At 41.1% G+C, this 21619-nt stretch overlaps 2 protein-coding genes and 1 long non-coding RNA gene across 5 annotated transcripts in view; 2 read left to right on the top strand and 1 right to left on the bottom strand.

The window, feature by feature from the left end:
• Positions 1–21619, top strand: part of SEC22A (SEC22 homolog A, vesicle trafficking protein) — a 1054631-nt gene that overhangs the window by 927424 nt on the left and 105588 nt on the right. The window lies entirely within an intron of this gene.
• PDIA5 (protein disulfide isomerase family A member 5) overlaps positions 1–21619 on the top strand; it is a 213893-nt gene that overhangs the window by 178824 nt on the left and 13450 nt on the right. For both annotated transcript variants that reach the window (XM_042445080.1, XM_042445081.1), the window contains one exon: positions 9716–9786. In XM_042445080.1, the coding sequence (XP_042301014.1) occupies positions 9716–9786 (71 nt within the window). The remainder of the gene's footprint in view (positions 1–9715; positions 9787–21619) is intronic.
• The window catches only part of LOC121918972, a 35296-nt gene that overhangs the window by 8494 nt on the left and 5183 nt on the right, over positions 1–21619 (bottom strand). The window contains exon 2 of the long non-coding RNA XR_006101358.1: positions 20933–21036. This is a non-coding gene — a long non-coding RNA (uncharacterized LOC121918972). The remainder of the gene's footprint in view (positions 1–20932; positions 21037–21619) is intronic.

Raw genomic sequence — 21619 nt, 5'->3', positions numbered from 1 at the left:
CCCCATAGTGTATATTCAATATAGGAGGGGCGACTGTAATTTTCCCAAGCAATGCTCAAAAATTTCATAGAAACTCTTGTACTGTATTCTTGCAGAATGGAAAAGAAACTGCTGAAATCATTCAACCCTGCATGCAAAACAAAACAAAACAAATTTGATTGATTGATATCCCAGCCTTCTTTGAAAAGATAGGACTGAACTTTTACATCTTTAGTGGGAATAAGGATTACCATTTTTCTCTTTGTGTCCTTCCAGTGCTAGATGTGTGTGCTGTTTTTAACAAATGAGCTACAAAGTTAGTGAAATTCTGTAATAGATTCTGTGTTAATCTTGAGCAAATCAGGAGTGTAAAAATAGGTTCTTAGTTGCTTTTCCTTGTTCCTGACTTCCTTTTTAGCCAGTAATAAATAAGGTCACAGCTTCAGTGCCATAGTGCCTGCTGACAAAAGGGGATTCAGTTCTGCACACATTAGAGGATATTTTGATAGGATTTCAAAAATTGTGCCACTGTGAATAACTTTTCTTTATAACAGAAACCAAATGGCTTGGGAGAAATGACAACCTGGCATATTGTGAACAGCTTCCTCTCACGATCACATCAGCTATTCCAGTGTCTTCCCTGACATTGCTCAAACCAGTTATTGCAAAATGAATTAACAATTGGTAATGAAATTCCACCAGGTTCGTGGAGGCAGAATAATAAAATGAAAATGTGCTCTTCATTTATTTATATATATTTTAGGACAAGGCTTGTGCTTTTCTACTTGAAATCTTTGGATTTCTTGAGTGGAATTCTTTTCCACGCAGATTGGTCAGAGCCTTGGATGTACATCCCCCAGGTTATTTGTTTTCAACCTTCAGGCACAAACTTGAGGGCCTGTTCCCACTATGATTTAAAGCGATTTGCTGATCGGATGATATGTGTCTTGTTCACACTTGGATCAAAAAGTGGTTCTTTTGAAAAGAATCGATTAGCAAGCATGTTCAGCAAGTGGAAACGACAGACCTGAATCACATCGCACTGGAGGGTAGGTACTAATGGAAGAGGGCTGGCAGAGGGTGTAACCCATTTCGCCCCTGGTTTTTGAGAAATCCGCCATTTCCCCCCTCTTTTTTCCCCAGGACCTGTCCTACATTCCAACCTTCTGTCCAGGACAAATTCCAAAACGCCCTCCATTCTGAGCATGACTAGGAAGCATGAATTTATATGTTGTGTTGTTAGCTTTGGGTGGGTGGGTGGGTTGTGATGTCCCCCATTTTTGCTGGCAGGTCCTCCATTTGGCGGTGCCATGTCCTCCTTTGTGGTGAGGGCGTCCATCCACCCTGGCCCTGGGCTCCAGAGTCACTTGGAGGTCTCCACCACCCTCAACCCAGGCCCATCAAACCCCTGAAGAGGCCCAACCAGCAAAGGATGCAGGGTTCAGATCCCCGCTTAACTAGGGATAGCCCCTCTGTGAGCACTGGGTTCCTATAGAATCCAATGCCATTGTCCTAATAGCCACTTGAGTAGGGGGGTTTACATCTGAGTAGAGAGCCAACAAAGGACCCCAGGTTCAAATCCCCACTTACCTAGGGAACCCTCCTGTGAGCTCTGGGTTCCTATATAATATGTGCCATTGCAGTAGGGGGGGATTTACATCTGAGTAGAGAGCCAGGTTGATGTAGTGCCTTGAGCATTGGACTAGGACTCTGGGAGACCAGGGTTCAAATCCTGAGAGCTTGGCCATGGAAACTCCCTGGGTGACCTTGAACAAGTCCCACTCTCCCAGTCTCAGAGGATGGCAATGGCACACCCTCCTTTGAAGAAACTGGCCAAGATATCTCTGCGATAGGGTTGCCTTAGGATCGTCCTCCTTTCCCAAGACTCTCCCTACATTCCAGCCTTCTGTCCAGGAGGAATATCAAAACATCCTCCATTCTGAGCATGACTAGGAAGCATGAATTTGTGTGTGTGTGTGTGTGTGTTGTGCCCCATTTTTGCTGGCAGGTCCTCCATTTGAGTTGAAGGTTTGGCTGGGGAAAGAAACCCACTTTTTCCTCTCTTTCTCTTCCTTTCTATCATCACCCCTCTCTCCCTCGGTGGCTCCTCAGTGGCCTAAATCCCTTGCCATTGGGCTCCCAGTAACTCCATGCAATGCCAGCCTTAAATGCAAGGGCAAGAGCTCCGGCACTAAAAGCACTCATATATAAATGTAAATTCATACTTAGTCCTGCTCCAAATGGAGGACCCTTTGCAATTCCTCCTGGACAGCAGGTGCAAATGGAGGACATGCCCTGAGAAAGGAGAATGACCTCTGGTCACTCTGACCTGGAGTCATTTCCCTAGTCTTTCTGTTTAAACAATGGTTGTGAGAGTGAGGGGAAACACCGTCAGGTGTGTAAAGGGGATGGAGCCTCAAACTTTTAACTTGGGTCCAACCCCGTAACCAGGGTGACCTGATGTCCTCACTGCCAAGGAGGACACGGTTCCCCCTTCTCTGGATATGCTTCACCCTTCCTCTTGTTGAGAGTGGCTGGGCGGCAGCGACAAAGGTGATGGCGGAGGAGGAAGAGGAGGACTCCTGTCGCTGCTAGACCAGCTCCCACTGCTTGCCAAGGAGGAGGAGAGGAGCAGCATCACCCCCTCAGAGGCATCCATGAGCACTGTGGAGACCTTCTACTCCCCACCTATGATGCAGTTTGATTGACATCAGCGCAAATCAAGTGGGAATGACAATTGTGTCAAAAAAAGACATGAATTCATGGAATAATGAAATAATATGCTTCCATAGTTTGAACTATGCATAGGCCTGAATCAGTTCAGAGACCCAATGTGAATGTGACTCGCAAAGTGATTTAAATGCAAGTGGGAATGGCCCCATAGATTCCTAAGAGAGCTGGTGTAAAAGAGTATGTGAAGATATTGCTTGCTTATGATATTCTTGTTCTCCTGTGACAGGCATGTATGTCTATTACTGGTAGACATTATATATATATAATATTTCTATATGTCTACCAGTAATGTACATGTCCGCCACATATATATATTGCAGTCAGTAAAATGAATGCTCTTTGACTGGTACAGCTGCTATTTCTTGTAAACGCTTGGAGTGGAAGATAGATGCTTAATGATTTACTGTTGCTGAATTACTCAGAGTTTTCTCTGATGTCGGCTCATGCCTTGCTTTTTCCAGGAAGCATCTTTCAAATGAATATTTCTGTAACCTTTTTACTACACAGCTCAATCTTATGAAATTAGCCTGAAATGCCTATATAAATGTGTGGATAATAATGAAGTGCAATTGGACAGAACTTGGAACTATAAATATACAGTGTGAACATGCAGTGACCCTACATTGCTGTAGGATCCCCTTCTCATATAAATCTGTAGTGGGAATTCATGTAGATTCATCCATGGAAATTACTCCTATGTGACCAATTTGTTGCAGAAGGGCTGTTACAAGTCTATAGTGCTCCATGCAGAACAAGTCACTAATGATGTGTTTACTGTGGCAGTTTACTTCTGGATTATAGCAGAGTGTGGTTCTATTCCCATATGGTTTGTAAATGGCCAGCCATAGGTTATTGTTAAACTTCTAATCAGTAAAGGGCTGCTGTGCTTTATCCCTAGAATTTGGAAGAACTCAAGGATCAATGATGCAGTTACCCCCCTGTTGAAATATAGTCTCTTTGCCATAGGTATATGGCTAATTACATGCATAGTTCCTATGGCCAGCTAGTCACTTGGTGGCTACACTTCTGGTGACAATCAGTCTGTAATCTGAGGCTGGTCCTCAGATGACAGAAACACAGTCCATAGCATAACAAAGTGGCAAAGTAGGACTTTGAAGAGGAGTGCTTAAAAGTAACCAGCTACAAATGATTAACTGCTAATTCCAAAGGTATAACTATATTACAAAGCAGTGGTAATTTCACTGAACACAAAATGAGCAAGAAAACTGAGCATGTATTGAGAGAGATGTCTGAGAGAAATCTGACTGTAGATGCCGCCAAGTGGAAGCATAACACTTTTTGTCTTTGTGGGATCGATGATAAAAGCATTGGGGGCCTGCCCTGCAGGCCTGATCCACATTGTTCTGTGGGATGACTTCACAATATCGTTTGGCTAGACTTGCTTCTTGGAAAGTATGTCTGACTGCACCTTCAGTGTTCCTCAGTTCAGTTGGTGCCACTAGCTGGACTGACGGGTAGGACCTCAGCTTCACAATGCCATTCTTTCACTTTGAATACTGTATGCCACCAGTTGTGCAGAGACTAAAAATTAAACAGTTGGCTTCCACCCCTTCCAATTTTTTTCTAAGCAATTTACATTACATAGGTTTCTTTATCTTCCATCTGTTTTCTGTTCAAAGAGTTGCCTTGAATTCAAAATTTTCTTCCTCCTTGCCTCCTTTTAAACTCTTGTACTTCTCCTTTTAACATTTCTGCATGGCCTGAGTAAAATATGCAAACCATCTGTGCCTTTATATACTGATCTTCAACAGTCCCTTGTCCAGATTTGTGGTTCTTAACTTTGTCCTTCATCCTCTAACTAATTATTCTCCCTATAAATTTAAACCCTCTCATTTTAATGAGGAAATCTTCTTGACTGTATCATACCCGGCTGTCGAATGCTTATCGCAGTCCAGCGAGTGTGTTGAACATGGCCCTGTTCTTGAAACTGTTATGGAAATAATCAGAACATCCAGACCTCCACTATGCTGGATTTTACCCCTGAAATAACTTGTTTATATGTGCTATAGTTCTGTCATTTACACTGAAATAACATAAAATAAAGTGAATGTTCTATATATGCTCCAGCATTTTGCCTGGCAGGGTGGTTTGAGCACTGAACATTATTATTATTACAGTGGTGCCTCGGGTTACGAAATTAATTCGTTCCGCGGCCGCTTTCGTAACCCGAAAAGCCTTCGTAAGCCGAATTGCCATAGGCGCTAATGGGGAAAAGCCGCGATTCCGTGCGAAAAAGCCGAAAAAAGCACCAAAAGTTTTTTCGTAACCCGAAAAAACATTCGTAACCCGGAACAATGATTCCCTATGGGATTTTTTCGTATCCCGAAAATTTCGTAACCTGGGTATTTCGTATCCCGAGGTACCACTGTATTAGCCCGCCTCTCCCTTCAGATTGAGGTGGGTTCCAAAAAATGTAAAAATATGATACATAATCCAGTAAATCATAAAAATCTACAATCCCCAACCCATTACCAACATAAAAAACCACTCAATTTCATATATAAACAAAATTTAAATTACATTTACAAGCTAAAGTTAACTAAAAAGTTAAAAAGATGGCGAATAGTGGAGTAGCTGTGAACAGAGGGGCAGTCTATTTTAGGAGGTCAGTCAGGGAAGGCCTGCTGGAAGAGATATGTCTTGACTGCCTTCAGAGTCACTATGACTCTGGAGACCAGAGTTCAGTTCCCAGCTAGGCCATGAAACCCACTTAGTGACCTTGGGCAAGTCCCATGCTCTCAGCCTCAGGGGAATGGAATGGCAAACCTCCTGTGAACAAATCTTTCCAAGAAAAACCCATGATAGGTTCACCTTAGGGTTGCCATAAGTCAGAAGCAACTTGAAGGCATACAACAGCAGCAGCAACAACAACATTGTCACAAAAATATAAATGGCACTGAATCATGAAATCACTGAAAAAACTTAGAGGCAACTTTCTGAGATTTATAGCCTAGTTGGACTAAAAACTGGATTCACTTGTTACCTTTCTTGGTTTCCTATGTGTTAAATGATGTTATTGAACAGTCATTGATGATAGATCAGAACTCTGTGAATTGCAGAAACAGCCTCTGTGAAGGTGAGTGGGGCCTCTTCAGAAAGTTGCTCTTTCATGGGGTCCTTCCTTCTACATTAGGGAAGGGAAATTTCCAGTCTTTGCACCAAATCTGGCCCATAAAATGACTGACGCTTATCTCAAATATCTGTAACCCAGATATAAGAGGCAGTTTAAAGCTTCAGGAAATCATGCATTATAGTGTCCTCTGGATTGCACACTAAGAAGGTTTTACATGGAACAGGAGCTCGGGCTTACAGGCTGAAACTTGTACACTGGGAAGGCTTTGAATGTCTGGAAGCTGTTGCACTGAAGCTCGCTAACAGGATTTACAGCTGCTCCCACCTGCCTTGTACGTCATGCCCATAGCTCTGGCCACTGCTGGACCGAGTCCCTTGAGATTCTTTCCAAATTAGAATTCGGCCCCACCACTTTTCTACATGATGCTGCTCACACAAGGAGGCCTCACACTCAAAAATCAAAAGAAAAACAACTAATGAAATTGGGTCTACATCTCCATATGTCAAAAACATGCAGCACTTGTAAAATGGTCCTCTTTTTAATGCATTTATTTTGGCAAATGTATTAATAGATTAAAGGCATAATAGTGGGTGTAAGAGAGGTGTGGTTTAAAAAAAGAAGAGGTTTCCTCATTCCATCCTTTATGCTTTCTCAGCCTGCCTTTGCTTTAAATATTAAAAATGACTGAATTGGGTTTCCTCCCATTTTTATGTTCTTGGTAACCTTGTAAGTTGCAACAGACTTGCTGTTCCATATGAAGTGCTTCTTCCCACACTTTTAATGACTTCTTAACTGCCTGAGATTCACATCTGCACAGGCTTCACATCTGTTCTTTTTGCAGAAAAAGCCAAAGCTCAATAGATGGCCATTGGATATGTAAGTTCTATGACACTAAATTTTGCTGATAATTTTTCTGACTATTCTAGCCTTCACCCAAGAATTCATGAGGTGCTGCTCCTGTTCGGTTTCCGGTATATAAGCACAGATAGAGGTTTACTTGAAAATAAAAAGGTGCCTCTTATCCTGTTACTTATCATCACTGAGAATTGTCCATTTTGGCTCACCTTCTACTATATATGTGTGTGTCCTAAGGAGACTAAAGGAAATGACACTCATCTATCACTGTCTGGCACAATGCAGAAATATTAGGACAAGACTGCCTTCCATCTGATAGTTTGTTGCTGGAGTTCTCCCTCCCTCTCTTTTTTAAGTCTTCTGGACAGGTATGAAAGAATAAAATGTGTCTCCAAATATGCAGGATACAGGTTGTTGACAAAGCCAGCCACTTAGCTACATAATTCTGTACTGTGCTAACTCAAAGATGAAGAGTGCCCCTTACTATATATGTTGCATAGTGACTAGGTTACAGCAGTAAAAATGTCACTCAGAAGTGCTATCAGCATCCATCCCTTGGTTGGATGCCAGGTTCTCTTGTGGTAGGAGGAGACCAAGGCCCCGCTCTTAGTTAAACATTAGTTCCTGGATAGTTTAAAAGAAGGTATGGGAAAAAAAGATCCAGCATGGTGTAGAGGGTTTGAGCATTGGACTATGATTTTGGAGACCATATTTCGAATCCCCTCTCGGGCATGGAAACCTGCTGGATGGTCTTAAGTAAGTCACACTCTCTCAGCCTCAGAGGAAGACAAGGACAAACCCCTCTGAACAAATTCTGCCAAGAAAACCCCATGATAGGTTCATTTTACAGTTGCTGTAAGTCAGACCAACAACAAAAATAAATAGAACAAGAATTAAATTAGTGGCAGGCATATGGGCCAGGGTGACTCTCCCCCCCCCCCCCCGCTTCCACAGATATTCAGGGCTGGCAGGAAGGAGAGAGCACTGAGAGCTGGCCAAGTAAGAGAACATGTACAGGTTGTGTGCCTGATCGGAGCTGAGGGGGCTATTGAGCAGTGAAGACAGGAGAAGCTGTGGGACTGAAGACTATAGGGAACCTTTTTACAGCAGAGGGAAAAGCAGAGATGGGAAACTGTTGTGCTCATTGGCCACATAGCAACTTAGGCACATGGTGGTTAGGGTAAAAATGTCTCAATCTTGTTAGAAAATGGTAAGCAGCCTGCAGGTGTTTAAACAGCTGGCAGTGCCTCTTCTGGTTAGAGGGAAGCTCTCTGAGAATCACAAGAGCTCCTTCACAAAGAAAATTTGAGAAAGGCGATCTAGTACTAAATGATACAGACTAAAGCTGTTTGATTAGCAATAAGTGTAAGCTACTTGTATAGCAAGACAAATGTGATGCAAGGCTTTTGAATTAACAGAGCTTTTGAATAAGTACTGCAGTGAAGATGCCAACCTTTTTTCTTCACAATCATTCTTTGGTCATAAATTAATCGTGCACATACCCAGTGACCACTTGGTTATACTGATGGGTGACAGTCTGGCACAACTGGCAAAACAATGTGTTCCATGGTTTGCTTACGATCTTATGGTGGCATCAAACTACTGTAGTTGGTGTTCTCCCTATTCTTTGCACATTAATTCTGCCTCTGGTATCAAATTATCTGTAAAAGAAGTAATGCTCAGAAACACATATACTGTGATAACTGATGTACATGTGCATAAGACATGGTTGGGAGTCATGAGGCCTTCCAGACATTAGCAGGTTCCAACGCCCATTGTCAACATAGCCATAGATGAAGTCCAGCAACATTTGGTGGGCCAAACTATTCATACAGATGATGGCCTGTTACAGACTGCCAAAATAAAGCTGCTTCGGGTCTCTTTGGAGGTATGTTATTTTAATGATGCATGGGTCCTAAGAGTCCGGAGGTCTTGCCAAAGCCACACTCCATTCCTAAGCACTGGAGTGCAGCTTTGGTGCAGCTTCCGGATTCTTCGGATGCATGCATCATTTAAACAGCATACCTCCAAAGACACCTGAAGCAGCTTTATTTTGGCAGTCTGTAACAGGCTGATATAAGGGATTTTCCCTCAACCTTTTCTCACCCAGAGGCAATCACAGCAGCTGTATTTTTGTCTTTTTGTTTCCAAGATTAGTGTTTTAAAAACAAAACTTGAATATGATCTGACATTCTTTGTGTGATGGCACAGTTGCCAATTTATGACTATCCAAACTGGAAGTGATGAAAACTTAAGATTGATGACTGTTGGGAAGAGCTAGAGACACTATTGTGATAAACCCCAGCCCATTAGTAAAATTAAGGGATTGTAATGGGACAAAAAAGCAGTCTCCTCCAGTCCCAGGGTTCATTAAAATGAGAGGAAGAAAATTGCACAGGCATTACCAGACTCCAAAAGATGAAATGTAAAAAAATCTTCTGAACATTTGCTTTACTCTCTGTTCTTCTTGATGTGTGCCAGCTAACAAATCCATAGGTAGGTGTTTGCTGGTGAAATATCCTTAGGTTACTCATATGAATTAATGTGACATGAAATTATTCACTCCTAGATTTCTTCTTTGATTGCAGGCTACAGTTTGTGATATTGCCATCAAGCAAAACAAAATAAAATAATACTGAGCAGGCTGAGCATTTCTACAAATCTCTCTTTTTTCCATGATCCCTCTGTCCCATGAAGATTGGTGGCCCTGAATCCGCTCCAGGGTTTAGTGTGAAATTTAAAGGCACTGTTTAAGGTGTTAGTCATATTGGGATGTGGGGTGGGGAGTGGGATTCAGAACAGTGGATAGCTACTTTACAGTAAACTCCAGAGTGGAATCACTATCCCACTGACATTGGAGGCACCAGCTGCCATTGCTCCATCCCTTCCAGTCATTGGAAGAACGCCTGACCCATATGTGGGACCAGGTGTATAGACTCTCAAAGTCCAGAGCGTCTTCTCACCTCACAAAGCTGATCTGAATAGATTCAGAGTTACATAATGCTTCCTTTAAACTGCTTTGGTAATTCATAGTGTTTCTCTCTTTACCCACAGGGTGCCCACACTGTAAAAACTCGATCCCACATTTCACATCTGCTGCAGAACTCTTTAAAGAAGATCGGAAGGTAACACCACTTGAATCTTTTCTGAGTTGTTTCTGTAGAGCATCAAAGCCACCTTTTCTTCTAGCAGTATCTACCTTGTTTTTTCAGTGATGAAAGCCTAAGCTGGTGTTTTAAAACACTTTGAACAATATTGCTTAACATATTAATCAGTGTTGAATTTGCTTGCTTTCGAAAGTAAGCAAACATTTTTCCACCTCACTCTTCTTAGTTTTTCTGTTGTTAAATGTAGAGTGGTTAATGAATATTACTCTTCTATGCAACACTACTTTTCCCCCTTTCTTTGTTCCATGTCTTTTGCTTTCTTAAATTGAGATGAAGCGGTTCATTTCAGACTCAGTGGCTAGAATTCAAAGAAGGAAAATGTGATGTAGGTAAGAATGCAGAGAGCAGTTGGAGTTCAGGAACTTCAGCTGATCAGGCAAGAGCTTCAGGCCTAAAAGTAGTTTGCCCTTAGTGATCTGCAAACCGTCCTTGACCCGGATCAGAATCGGTTCAATGTGTCCAGGTTTTTTTTCGAGAACTCTTGGGAGAAATACTCACTAATTTCCAAGACTTCTCACACAGCATGCAATGTATACTGTGCCTTATGCAACATAATTTTCAACAAAATATTCTATTTTAGCCCAATATTAATCAAGGTAGGTCCATTCTGTACGAAAGCCCCCAAAGGGTAATTTTTTAAAGACTCTAGAGAGCTGTAAACTCCCTGAATGTTGTCCTGTAAGGAGAGAATACAAGGAACATCCTATGCCCAAAAACTAGGGAGTGATGCAACTCCTAAACAAGCAAGTGCACATGAACACATGTTCTCTCACACCTTCCCCACACTATGGCTGACATTCTGTTAGGGACTTATATGTCTGTAAATTTTGCTTACATATGCATATGTTCTTTTTGGGGTGCTGTGGGAGATTGTATTCCTTTCCTCTTTCCGCAGTACCTAATGCCTCACCAACTTATTGAACAGCCACTGAAGTCCGTGCCCTCCAGCATGGCCACATATTGATTTGTGGGGAGTGGACAGGGTCACAGAAACATCTCTCTGTAGACAGATGTGAAATGATGATATCAGTGTTAAAATCTGCCAGCGTCCTCTAGAGGGCTCAGTGTTTTTGTAATAGTTTCATGTCTGGCTATAGGGACATTGCCAGACATGTCTCTGATTGTGCTTGCTCCCCACAAAGCAGGGAATGGATTAGTGTAGAGGGCCATCTTTTGGGGTCTTTGTAGAATTTCTTTGTAAAATATCTAGTAAGGTTTCCAAACAGAATTGTAAAATTCAGCAAACAGACTGCCTCTGTTGGGTAAAATGTTTGATGGTTCAAAAACTGTAAAAGATTGAGAGGGACCTTTTAGCCTTCAAGATGGTGATGGATGGATGCAACCTGTATTCCAGCCAATAGTAGTTACAGCTAAAGTGAAGAGATATAAAACTTAATGAGGTGGAACTAAAGTTCAAATTGAGCATATTGAGTTTGGTAGTGGTTCTTCAAGGCCAGGCACATAGGAAAAAGCAGGGTTTTGTTTCCACCTCCACCTTGACTTTTCAAGGTGGTGAAAATTGATAATTTTGGAATCTTCCTTCAGTCATACACAATCCAATCCTACTGAACTGTTTCTTGTGGTTTACTAATGTCTTTAATGGCTATTTTACATAAACTAGTGCTGCACAGAAGTGCAAGAGCTGGAATACTTCATTGCCATTTTCTTTTTTAAAAAATCTATTACAAAGTTTACTTGAGTGTTCTTCTGAACTTACTGCTTTATAGTTCAATGGGGAGAAAGTTAACAGGGCTCAAGAAAATAATTGTTCTGAAATGAAGGATCATTATGCTCTCCCCCCCTTTTTTTTTTCTTCGGGGGAGGGGAATTCACTGTAGTAAGGATATTCTCCCTTGTCACTGTGGATGGAATACAGTGGAAAATGTGGGCAGTATTACTGTTTTTAAAAATACATTTAAGAATTCCAGAAATTAACGGAGAAGGAAGAGCAAAAGAGAAAAAAAGATGAGAAATATCTGATTTATGATCTTCCTTTTGGTGATTATATATGCATATTCCTATTTATACTACTTATTCTAAAAATTACAGTATATTCCCTTCCTTCAATATATTATTCTTTCTAATAATCAAAACCAAAAGTTACTAAGTCATTTCCTTTTTTTCACAAAAAGTCTATAATGGGCTCCAACCTTTCTCTAATCAAACAAGTCAATTTGCCAGTTTCTGCTAAATTTGTCAGTTTCTACAACCATTCCTCCATAGTGCGTAGTGTTGAATTCTTCTATTCTTCTGCATACAACAGTCTTGCTGCCGTGGTGATATATTGAGATAACCTTCCATGACACTTTTCTAACTGTGCTTCCATCAGTCCTGGCCACCACCCGCCCACTTTCTTAAAGCCACTTTCTGGCTTTAATTGAATATTTATCTTGTAGGATTAAGTAGCAAGGAATTTTTCCCTTGACATTGTTAGCACAGTGGTTGGGATACAAATGTGTTGAAGAGGTTTGGTGAAAGTGTACCCTTTCCCTGGTAGCCCCTACCCAGAGACTTTTCCAAGCTGTGCTGACTGGGGTGTCCAGTTGTGGTGCAAGAGAGGGAGGGGGAAGGATTGAAACCCTGCAAATCATGCAGAGACAACTTTGATAGGCAGGAGTTTCTCAATTTTCCATGTCCTCTCCTTTTCACACTCTGCCCTCCTCCAATTCTGCAGGGTATGAGGTATTTCAAGGGGAGAGGGAGACTGTGATGCCCATTCCCATCAGTTCCTTTATTTGGAACCAAGACCAGTCAGGCGGGCGGGGGGGGTTAAGTGCATGAGTGGAGAACTCTTGATAGATTGCATGGTAAAAGGTGGATTTGAACACTGTTTAGAACAGTGTTTAGAACACTGACATATTGAAAACACTTGGGTCTGAGAATGAAAAAGTAGGGAATATACCCTTCATTTAGCTGTATGCTGAAGATACAGGTATCCACGATAACTATATTGGTATTTATCTATGGGGTATTAGTCTTTCCAAGCAGATCTTCCTGCTTCAGGATATCTCTGTTTGGAGAATGGGCAGAGTTTGCATACTTGTAGACATAATACAAACTCAGCCTCCATAGCTTGGAGTCAATTTTGCATGCACGTTAACCACTGCTAATTTTAAGTTAACAGCACCAATGTGTAAAACAGCTGTCACAGATCAGAATGCCTGGTCTTAGAACACCTATTTTGATCCAGATTCATTGACTGCTGAAATGTCGCCAGGCACTGTTTATTTACAAAGCTTCATGTGACAGAATTCCTATCTCTTTCCAAAGTTGACCTTATCTTAAGGTCAACCTTTGAGACCTTCCTCCAAGAGAAGCTGCAAGGGGCACAGTTACAAGGGAAGGTGAGCCTTTGTGTTATGGCCTCCAGTCTAAGGAGTGATGACATCAATGATGTTCACATTATCACTGCCAGATTAAGATGTTCCCTTTACACCTCAGTTTGTAATTAGTTGTGATTGGCCAATTTTTTTAAAAGGCATATCAGAATTTTTTTTTAAAAAAACCACTATCTTATGCAGGGCTGTGCAGGTGAGCCAAGTCATTTCTCTCTCTCTCTCTTAGCCCCCCCCCTTCATACATGACATTACTAAGGCTCAACTATAAAATGTTTTCCATAAAATAATATGTAATAATAGGATTTAACAGTGCAACAAATTTGTGAATATACTTCACAGGAAGCTGAAATTAGCTCTCAGGGATGGGGAACCTGAAGCTCTCTTTTGGGCTCCAGTTCCCATCACTCTCAGGCAGCATGGTCAGAAGCAATTAATAATGGGAGTTTGGGTCCAGCAACACCTTGAGTGCCATGTGTTTTCCATCCCTGGTATACACTGTAGCAAATGTGTATTTACTGCCCCATTATATGTTAAGCAACTTTCATTCCTAGCCTACAGGAAAGTATGGGTTTTTCTCGCTATCACCCTGTGCCTAGTTCCAGTTCCTGCAAATTCCAAATCTTCTCCCAGCTTGATCATCATTTCTGATCATCAGGAAGCATGGCATTTATTATATGTAATCATTATTAGCACTAAAGACTAGCACAGTCAGTGTCAGGAAACAGATTTGTAATACACATGTGCGAATTCCAGACCTTTAAGTCACTTGGCAACATCTTTTTTTGTGTGTAACCAGAGATTTGTCATCTTTAGTTGACTACTTTTCTAAACTGTTCTTTTCCAGACTGAAATGTTATCCTTTGTAAAAGAATACTTAGGAGAGAGAAATTAAAATCCTGCCCTTTTTCATTCCTTTCCTACACAAAAAAAAATCAATGTTCAGTTAGTTATTCACTTCCATTTTCATAACAAAAGTCAATATTTGCTCCTGCAGAGATTTATTTCCTTGAATCAATAACCTGATGTGTGGCGGTACATATTTTAGCCAGAGAAAAGCCAGCTACTCCTGCAGGAGACATTTATTATTACAGTCTTTTGTCAGATCTGGAAAAGCAGCCTGTGAAAAGAAGAGAAAAACTACACTTATAAAATGGCAGCCTTTTATTTCTTTTTCGGTAAAGCAAGGCTAAGCATGTGATTAATTCTCTCCTCTCTGTTCATTTGAATTTGAATAAATAATAGTATCAACTTGACTAGGGGTCAGAATTCAAAAACTAGGGCTAAAGATATCAGACAAGATGTCTTGACTATGCTATGCCACACAACTCTGCTGCACTGTTTTTGAGAGAGCATGTGATGAGTATTCTCCCTCATGTAGTAGGTAAATCCCTTTTAATAACACACCCACTCATTAGACTTGGAGTTAATTCTAATTTCATGGAAGGACTATGCTGCTAAGAAAATGTCTAAAGTGAATATAAGCTAAGGACACTTCCTCTTGTTTTACACTAGTGTATTTCACATGTTGTATATTGTGTGAAGCAGTACTTTCTTTTGTCCAGTCTCAAATGACTGCCAATCAATATCACTAGGTGACCTCAAATCCTGATACTATAGAAGTTATAAGCTAAACTTGTCTTTTTAAGAAGATATTCCAAAACCTGATTAATTTAAGTTCCCTTCTGAAGTGTTTTAGGGTTCTAGTATCCTTACTGAAATGGAATAACAAAGAGAGGCAGCATTCACTAATAATATAAGTGTGGCCACTGTATTTGGCTGCTATTTGCAGGTTTTGAGAATGCTAAGCATATGAGAATGTCATGTTGTACATTTTATATCAAACTAGATGTTATCTGAGGGGATACAAGGCTGCTTCTTCCAATACTGGCTCAGACATCTTGGGATGATGAGTTCTGACCTCAGGCTCAAGTATAGTGTCTCTAAGGACTTAGACTGAGTGTTTTAGACTGCAGTTCTGTCTCTTTACCTGAGTCAAGTGCCACTTTGTGTTCAATATGATTGACTTTTGAGTAGACACGTGTCTTGTCCTAAATCTAGCACTGTCCTGCTCCAGATAGCTAATACAATGAGGCTTTCTTGTCCTTTCTGCTGCTCCCAGCACACCCAAACATGTTTGGGAGCACATGGGGAGAGACTAATCACTGTTCTGTCTTCCACCAATGTAGCTACTTCTCTTGACAGAGCAACCTTATCTGTTAGTTACCAGTTGTACCAGTTTTCAGTGCTACAAGAGATCATATAGAGATGAACACATTAAATAATATGAAGCCCTCATATTCTATAACACTATGGGTGAAGATGTCTCTCATTTGCAATTATAAATCATTCTAGAAAAGAATGCTATATTTTACTGCTCTCCTGGAATATGTTTTGCTTGAAATCATGATATGGATAGTGCTGAAAATGGTTCTCCAACTCATTCTCAGAAATCCCGCTTAGGCAGGATCTTGCTAGCTGCAATTTTCAGATAAGGTGCTGAGGAGCTGACAGATTAATGTTCACATTTCAAGAAATTCAGCATCTCCTTTTGAATCTAAAGACATGAATGACAGTGGTTTTTAAAGAGCTAGAATAAAACATCCTTCATTTTAAAATGGAAAACAGCACATATTCATTTTATATGTTAAAAGAAGTATTCATGGTTTATTTTAATCTTTACCATGTTGTTGGGTTGTTTTTTTTCCTTTAAAAAAGAAATTATATAAAAGCCAATGTTTCTAATCCAAGACCTGGTTAATGTAAAGCATGTGCGAGCAATATGTAGTTGCCCAGATGTTGTTTCACTGATGTTTCCAGCTTCCTTCACTGTTAGATGTACTGGCAGATGGGAATTGCATTTGGACAGGTTGCCCACCCATGATGTACAATGGCTACAAAGGCTTACATACAAGTGGAGCCTTCCCCATTCACTTCAGTATCATTAAGCCTCAGGCAAAACATTCCCCCTGTTGGAAGTGAACAGGGAAGTCCTTGCTGTTACAGAGCATCAGAAAAAAAGGCTGTATCAATTCAAGTACATTCAGTATAAGCTCCTGCTGTCGACGTTTAAAGCCCTCCATGGACTGGCCCCTCCTTACTTATCAGACCTTCTTTCTCCTCACCTTCCCATTAGGGCCCTCTATTCTGGTAGTCAAGGTCTGCTATCTCAGCCCAGGATTTCCTCTGCCCCATCCCGGATTCGCCCCTTTTCACTTGCTGCCCCTCACTCCTGGAACCTTCTTCCCCCACAAGCAAGAGCCATCACTTCTTTAACCAGCTTCAAAATGGAGTTGAAAACCATCCTGTTCAGAGTAGCCTTCCCAGGCATTGCATAATTGTCGCTTGCTATTTGGTTTTCTTTTGTTGTCTGTTTATCAAACCATTTCCTGTATTGCTATGAACTGTATATGCATTATCCTACTTGAGAGTATGTATTTTCCCTGGAAAATGATTAACCATCCATTATGAAGCCAAGCCCTCCCTCCAGTCCATCTGCCTTGGTCCAGGCCTTGGAGGTAGAGAGGAACTGCTGGACCTCTTACCCTTTCCCTCCACCGCTCCCTTCTCCTTCTGTGTCATGTCTTTTTAGATTGTAAGCCCGAGGACAGGGAACCGTCTAATTAAAAAGATTGTATGTACAGCGCTGTGTAAATTTACAGCGTTTCATAAATAAAGGTTAATAATAATAATAATAATAATAATAATAATAATAATTTAAAATGAAGGTATAGATTCAGAGTTCAGCTTGTGGCTTGTTGTTTGTGGATGTCCATTTATTGCCTCATTTTTTTAAAAAAATAACCCCTCCTCTTAAGAAGATTAGACACCCTCAGCAATGTGTGAAACCACTACTCTTCATGTGCAGAGGTCCAAATTGGTGTACAGTTAAAATGAAGGTTTTGATTCAGATTAAGAAGAGAGAGGAGTTAATCAAAAATTGCATGATGGCACTGTACATGAGCAACATTCTTCTCCTGCAGGGCATGTCTGCCTCATTTTCACTGATTCCCCCACCCCGCCATTGCTGCTACCACCACCACCACCACCACAGCCCTTGTGCTGCATCCCCTGTCTTTTGTGAGGAACCCTGATTCTCAAGAGAGCTTTTCCTGGGGCTGGGGGGGTTGCAGAAAAACAAGGAGGGAACTTTTGTTTGAGCTTCTCTTCACAAGAAGCCCACAGCACAGGATGGAGTGAGGTAGAACAAGCCTAGTGAGCAGCTTCCTCTAACAGAGTCTGTCATTATTAGAATTATGAAACCTTCTATATAGATCTCTCACTGCTAAACCTTGCTCCTTCCTTTTAGTATGAAATACCTTAAAGGGGTATGGAGCCTAGTGTTCCTCCTCCTCCAGGATACTCTGTGGATACTCTGACATTAGAATGCTAGGCTCCCTAAATGTCATTTTGTGTGTGTGTGTGTGCGCGTGCGCGCACACTCTGCAAATAATGATTCCAGAGTTCTCAGTTTAAAGATTCCTAAATCAAGATCCGCATAGCCATCAGGCTTGGTCTCAGGCATAGCCTTTGGCCTGTTTCTTACTACTGGTCCAATTGATCCGGCTAGACATTATCTGATTTAGAGCCTTGACCATCATATAAGATGGGGGCACTGTATGCTGCCACTATGACAAAGTGGTTGTAGTCTTGACTATTTCTGTAATGAATAAGCTGGATATTATCAATTCTTGGAAGCTTAATTTCTTTTTCAAAAGTATATAGCTGTTTACTTGGACTTTCCAAAATTATGTTCCGTGTGTATGCACGCACATGTGCTAATTTTGTTTACTGCCCATTTGATCTTTTATGCTTCATCAAGGCCATAGAAACTAAAGGAAATTTATTTCCATGACATCACTAGAACAGCAACCCAATATGAACCTATCAGGGTGGAAACAGTGCTGACATTTGGCTGCCTTGGAGGCAAACAAATGTGTATTTATTTGCAGCCAGTTCCCATCTTCCAGTCGCCTTATGGGATATAGTTGATTTTTAATATATATTCACCATGTATCTCTGCGAATTGAGGAAGCAATAGAAGAATAAGCCAGTGATGTAGTACCTCAACAATCTGCTCATGCAACTTAAGTAATTTTAACCCAATTATTGTTGTAGCAATGTACTCTTGCTGATTAGTACCTGCTAATTAGCTGGAAAATAGCAGGGTACTTGGAGTAAGATTAGCAAAAGTATGCATGCAGATAAATAGTTGTAAATCTTGAATTTGTTGGTTGTGTGTGTGCATGTATTGGAGGCCAAGGGGCATTTTAACATTTCCCATTTTAATATCATATGTTTAGTAGTAGATAACTTTTCTGATAAATATCCCAAGTCTGGTGTCTAGTGACATTCTTTCTACCCTATTTGCATCCTGTTGTTGTTGTTAACTGCCCTCGAGTCGACCTCAATGCATGGCAACATTGTGGCTGAGACTTCTCCAAGTCTTCTTGTCTTCCACTGTTCTGCTTAACTTTTGCAGACCCATGCCCATGCCCGCCTTGATTAAGTCTATCCATCGGACATGCAGTCTTCCTCTCTTTCTGCTATCCTCACTCCTTCCCAGTATTATTGTCTTCTCTAAGGAGACATGCTTTCTCATGATGTGGCCAAATTGCAACAGCCTTAATTTGATCTGTGTACAAGTTGAACATGTTTTGTGCATACAAATTGAACAAGTAGGGTGATAAATGCAGCCGTGCCTGGTCTCCTTGCCAATTGGAAACCATTCTGTTTTTCCATATTCTGTCACAACAGTGGCCTCTTGTCTTGAGTATAGCTTTCTCAACAGAATTAGCAAATATCTTGGCACTTCCATGTCTTTGAAAGTGTTCCATATCTTTTCATGATTGATGCAGTCAAAGGCTAATTTATTATAGTCTATAATGCTGATTTTCGTTTTGAATTTCTTGATTCTCTCCATTAGTCATCTGCATCCCATAGTTTTTATGATAGTCTAGTTGAACACTTCTTCCAAATAAGTTATAAACAAAGTTATATTATCTCTTCTTTGTAGTCTCTGTGACTCACACTTATGGGTTGCTCTGTGCCTGTGCAGAGATCCTTAGAAATTTTTAGAGCTGTGTTTTGGTTGTAATCATGCCCCCTTAGTCACACACATACAAACCATCCATTACTGCCAAAGCCTAGTTCCATTGTGTCCACCATCATGGTTGAATAGCCGGGAAGTTCTAAAAGCATTTTGACATTTGTCTATATTGTTAGTTCTTCATATCTGAGTCTTCCAGCCCCAAAGCACTTTTTCAAGGTATATTTAGCCTATGGGGTGAAGAGCCCACATATGATGGTCATGCATATTGTTTCCTCTGCCTGGAAGAGGACCACACAATTGACTCCTGCTCAACTTGCCAGACTTTTACTCAGCAAGCAAAGCTTATTAGAGCTTCCTGTCTTAAAGCTCTACAGTAGGAAGGAACCTTCCAGATTGTAGCCATTCATAGACATATATGTTGCTATTTTCTCCTTTCTGTCTTTGACTATGGAGCACCGGTGTCTAATCCTCCGGTTCAATCTGTAACTTGGCTCTGGGTTCTAAGGGAGTCCCTGGTGGTGTTTCCTAGGTTTTCTCAGACTTTTCTTAGTCAGCTTTTTCCCATACTCCTAATCATCTTCCTGGACCCCAACAACAGCCATGGGTGTCCCACCAGACACACTCTGTCACCCTCTCTCTCTCTCTGTCTCCTGTGGGCTAGACTTGGTAACTCAACCAGGGATCCCTCAAAGTGTGGGGTCTCTGTTGTTCCTGACCTAAACTCCCCTCTCAAGGTCTCTTTCACTGTAGCAGCCTTCTCTCCCAGGGCACAGTTCCTCCCTCCTTTCTCTGTCCATGTCTGCCTCACCAGTCTTACATCTTCTGCTGTACCCCAGTCCAACCACCTTACCCTCTCTCTTAAGTTCTCCTCACCCTGGCCCCATCTCCTGTAGATAGGTTGCACCTGGGTCCTCCTTTCCCTCCCAGGAATCTTTCTCTAGCTCTTCTTGAGCCTGTACATCCTGTTCTCTCCTTTGTGATTCCATCCCTTGGGTTTCCTGTCCCCATCCAGATGTGTTAACTGTGGAGGGACAGCCCAACCTCTCATTGGGTCATTCATACATACACACTTCTCTGTCTGACTGCCTCTCTCTCTCTTTCACATGCACAGACACATGCACACTCTTTGTGATAAAGTATATTTGACATCTGGCATATCATTAATGACAGTAACTCTGAGAATTTTATGAAATTCTGTTAAGGATCAGAAGTCCTGCTAATACCCCAAAGAGACAAAAAGGGTCTTCTGAGCAATCCTGACAACAGAATTTCTAGGTGCAAGGATACATGGAGCTGGACCTTGACATGGAATTTTAAAATCCTGGTCCTAAACCCTTTAGGGATTTAAAAATGATAACCTGCACTTTGAATTGTACTTTTGAAGCCAGCACAGATGGAACAGTACCATACTTGCACTCTTTAGAAAACAATCCCTGAAGCATTTTGTATCCCCTGAGGCATCTGAATGCTTTCCAGAGGCAGCCTTAGGTAGTCAGGTCAAATTTGCTTTTTTCCCTCTAGGAAAGAATACAATTTTCACCTATTCCAAGGCTTTAAAAAGCATCTCTGGGCACAAATGGGAGGAAAGTGAGGTCCAGAAGTGCACTCAAATTTACCCAAACTCTGTGTGGTTTTAATGAATAGTTTATTCCTATCCACATACTGTACTTTGGAGCAGTTTCCCCCTCCCCAAACAAGATCAATTGAAAGCACCTACCTGACTATATCATTTCTGTACCAATAGAAGAGCAACAGCATGTAGAAAACTCTGTTTCCCTGGAAGTAAGTCAAAATCCAAAGCCTGGACACTTTCCAGAACAGCTGTAAAAAAATTAGGAAGACATTCATCAGCCAGAGTTTAACAGACATTTGACAGTATACTTCAGTTGGCCTTGGTTTGTTTTAAAACCTTTCGCTTTTCACTTTTCTAACTCAAATTCTTGGAAAGGAACAGGACAGAAACTGAACTAAATAAATAATAGGTTTAAAGCTTTTCTCCAATTAAAAAAGGAGATCCTGAGAATTAACTTGAAGCACAATTGAGCAAATAACCATGTTGAGGAAATAATATAGTAGGTCTAAATACATTGGGATTAGTGTGTGTGTTAAGAAAAACTCATTTATGGATTTTAAATCCTAACTCAGCCACTCAGAGCTTTGGTCTTGATACACACTCTTGCTCACAAATCTCATGTTAGCAATTAAAGCATTGCAAGTGAATGTCCAAAGGTGGATTCAGGTGACAGCTAATCAAGGAATAGCCATTTAAAACTTACTGTTTGATAGCTCTAATTGCTTGAGGATTGCCACTTAAGCCAAGCATCACTGCTTCCCTGTTGTGAAAGCATTACAGAGCTAGCTTGATCACATAGTTGGAAACCAGAGGTGATTGCCTGTCCACATG

Source organism: Sceloporus undulatus, chromosome 1, assembly GCF_019175285.1.
Source record: "Sceloporus undulatus isolate JIND9_A2432 ecotype Alabama chromosome 1, SceUnd_v1.1, whole genome shotgun sequence".
NCBI classification, from domain to species: domain Eukaryota; kingdom Metazoa; phylum Chordata; class Lepidosauria; order Squamata; family Phrynosomatidae; genus Sceloporus; species Sceloporus undulatus.
The sequence above is the reverse complement of the archived record's forward strand: the minus strand, read 5'-3'. Positions and strand labels throughout refer to the sequence as shown.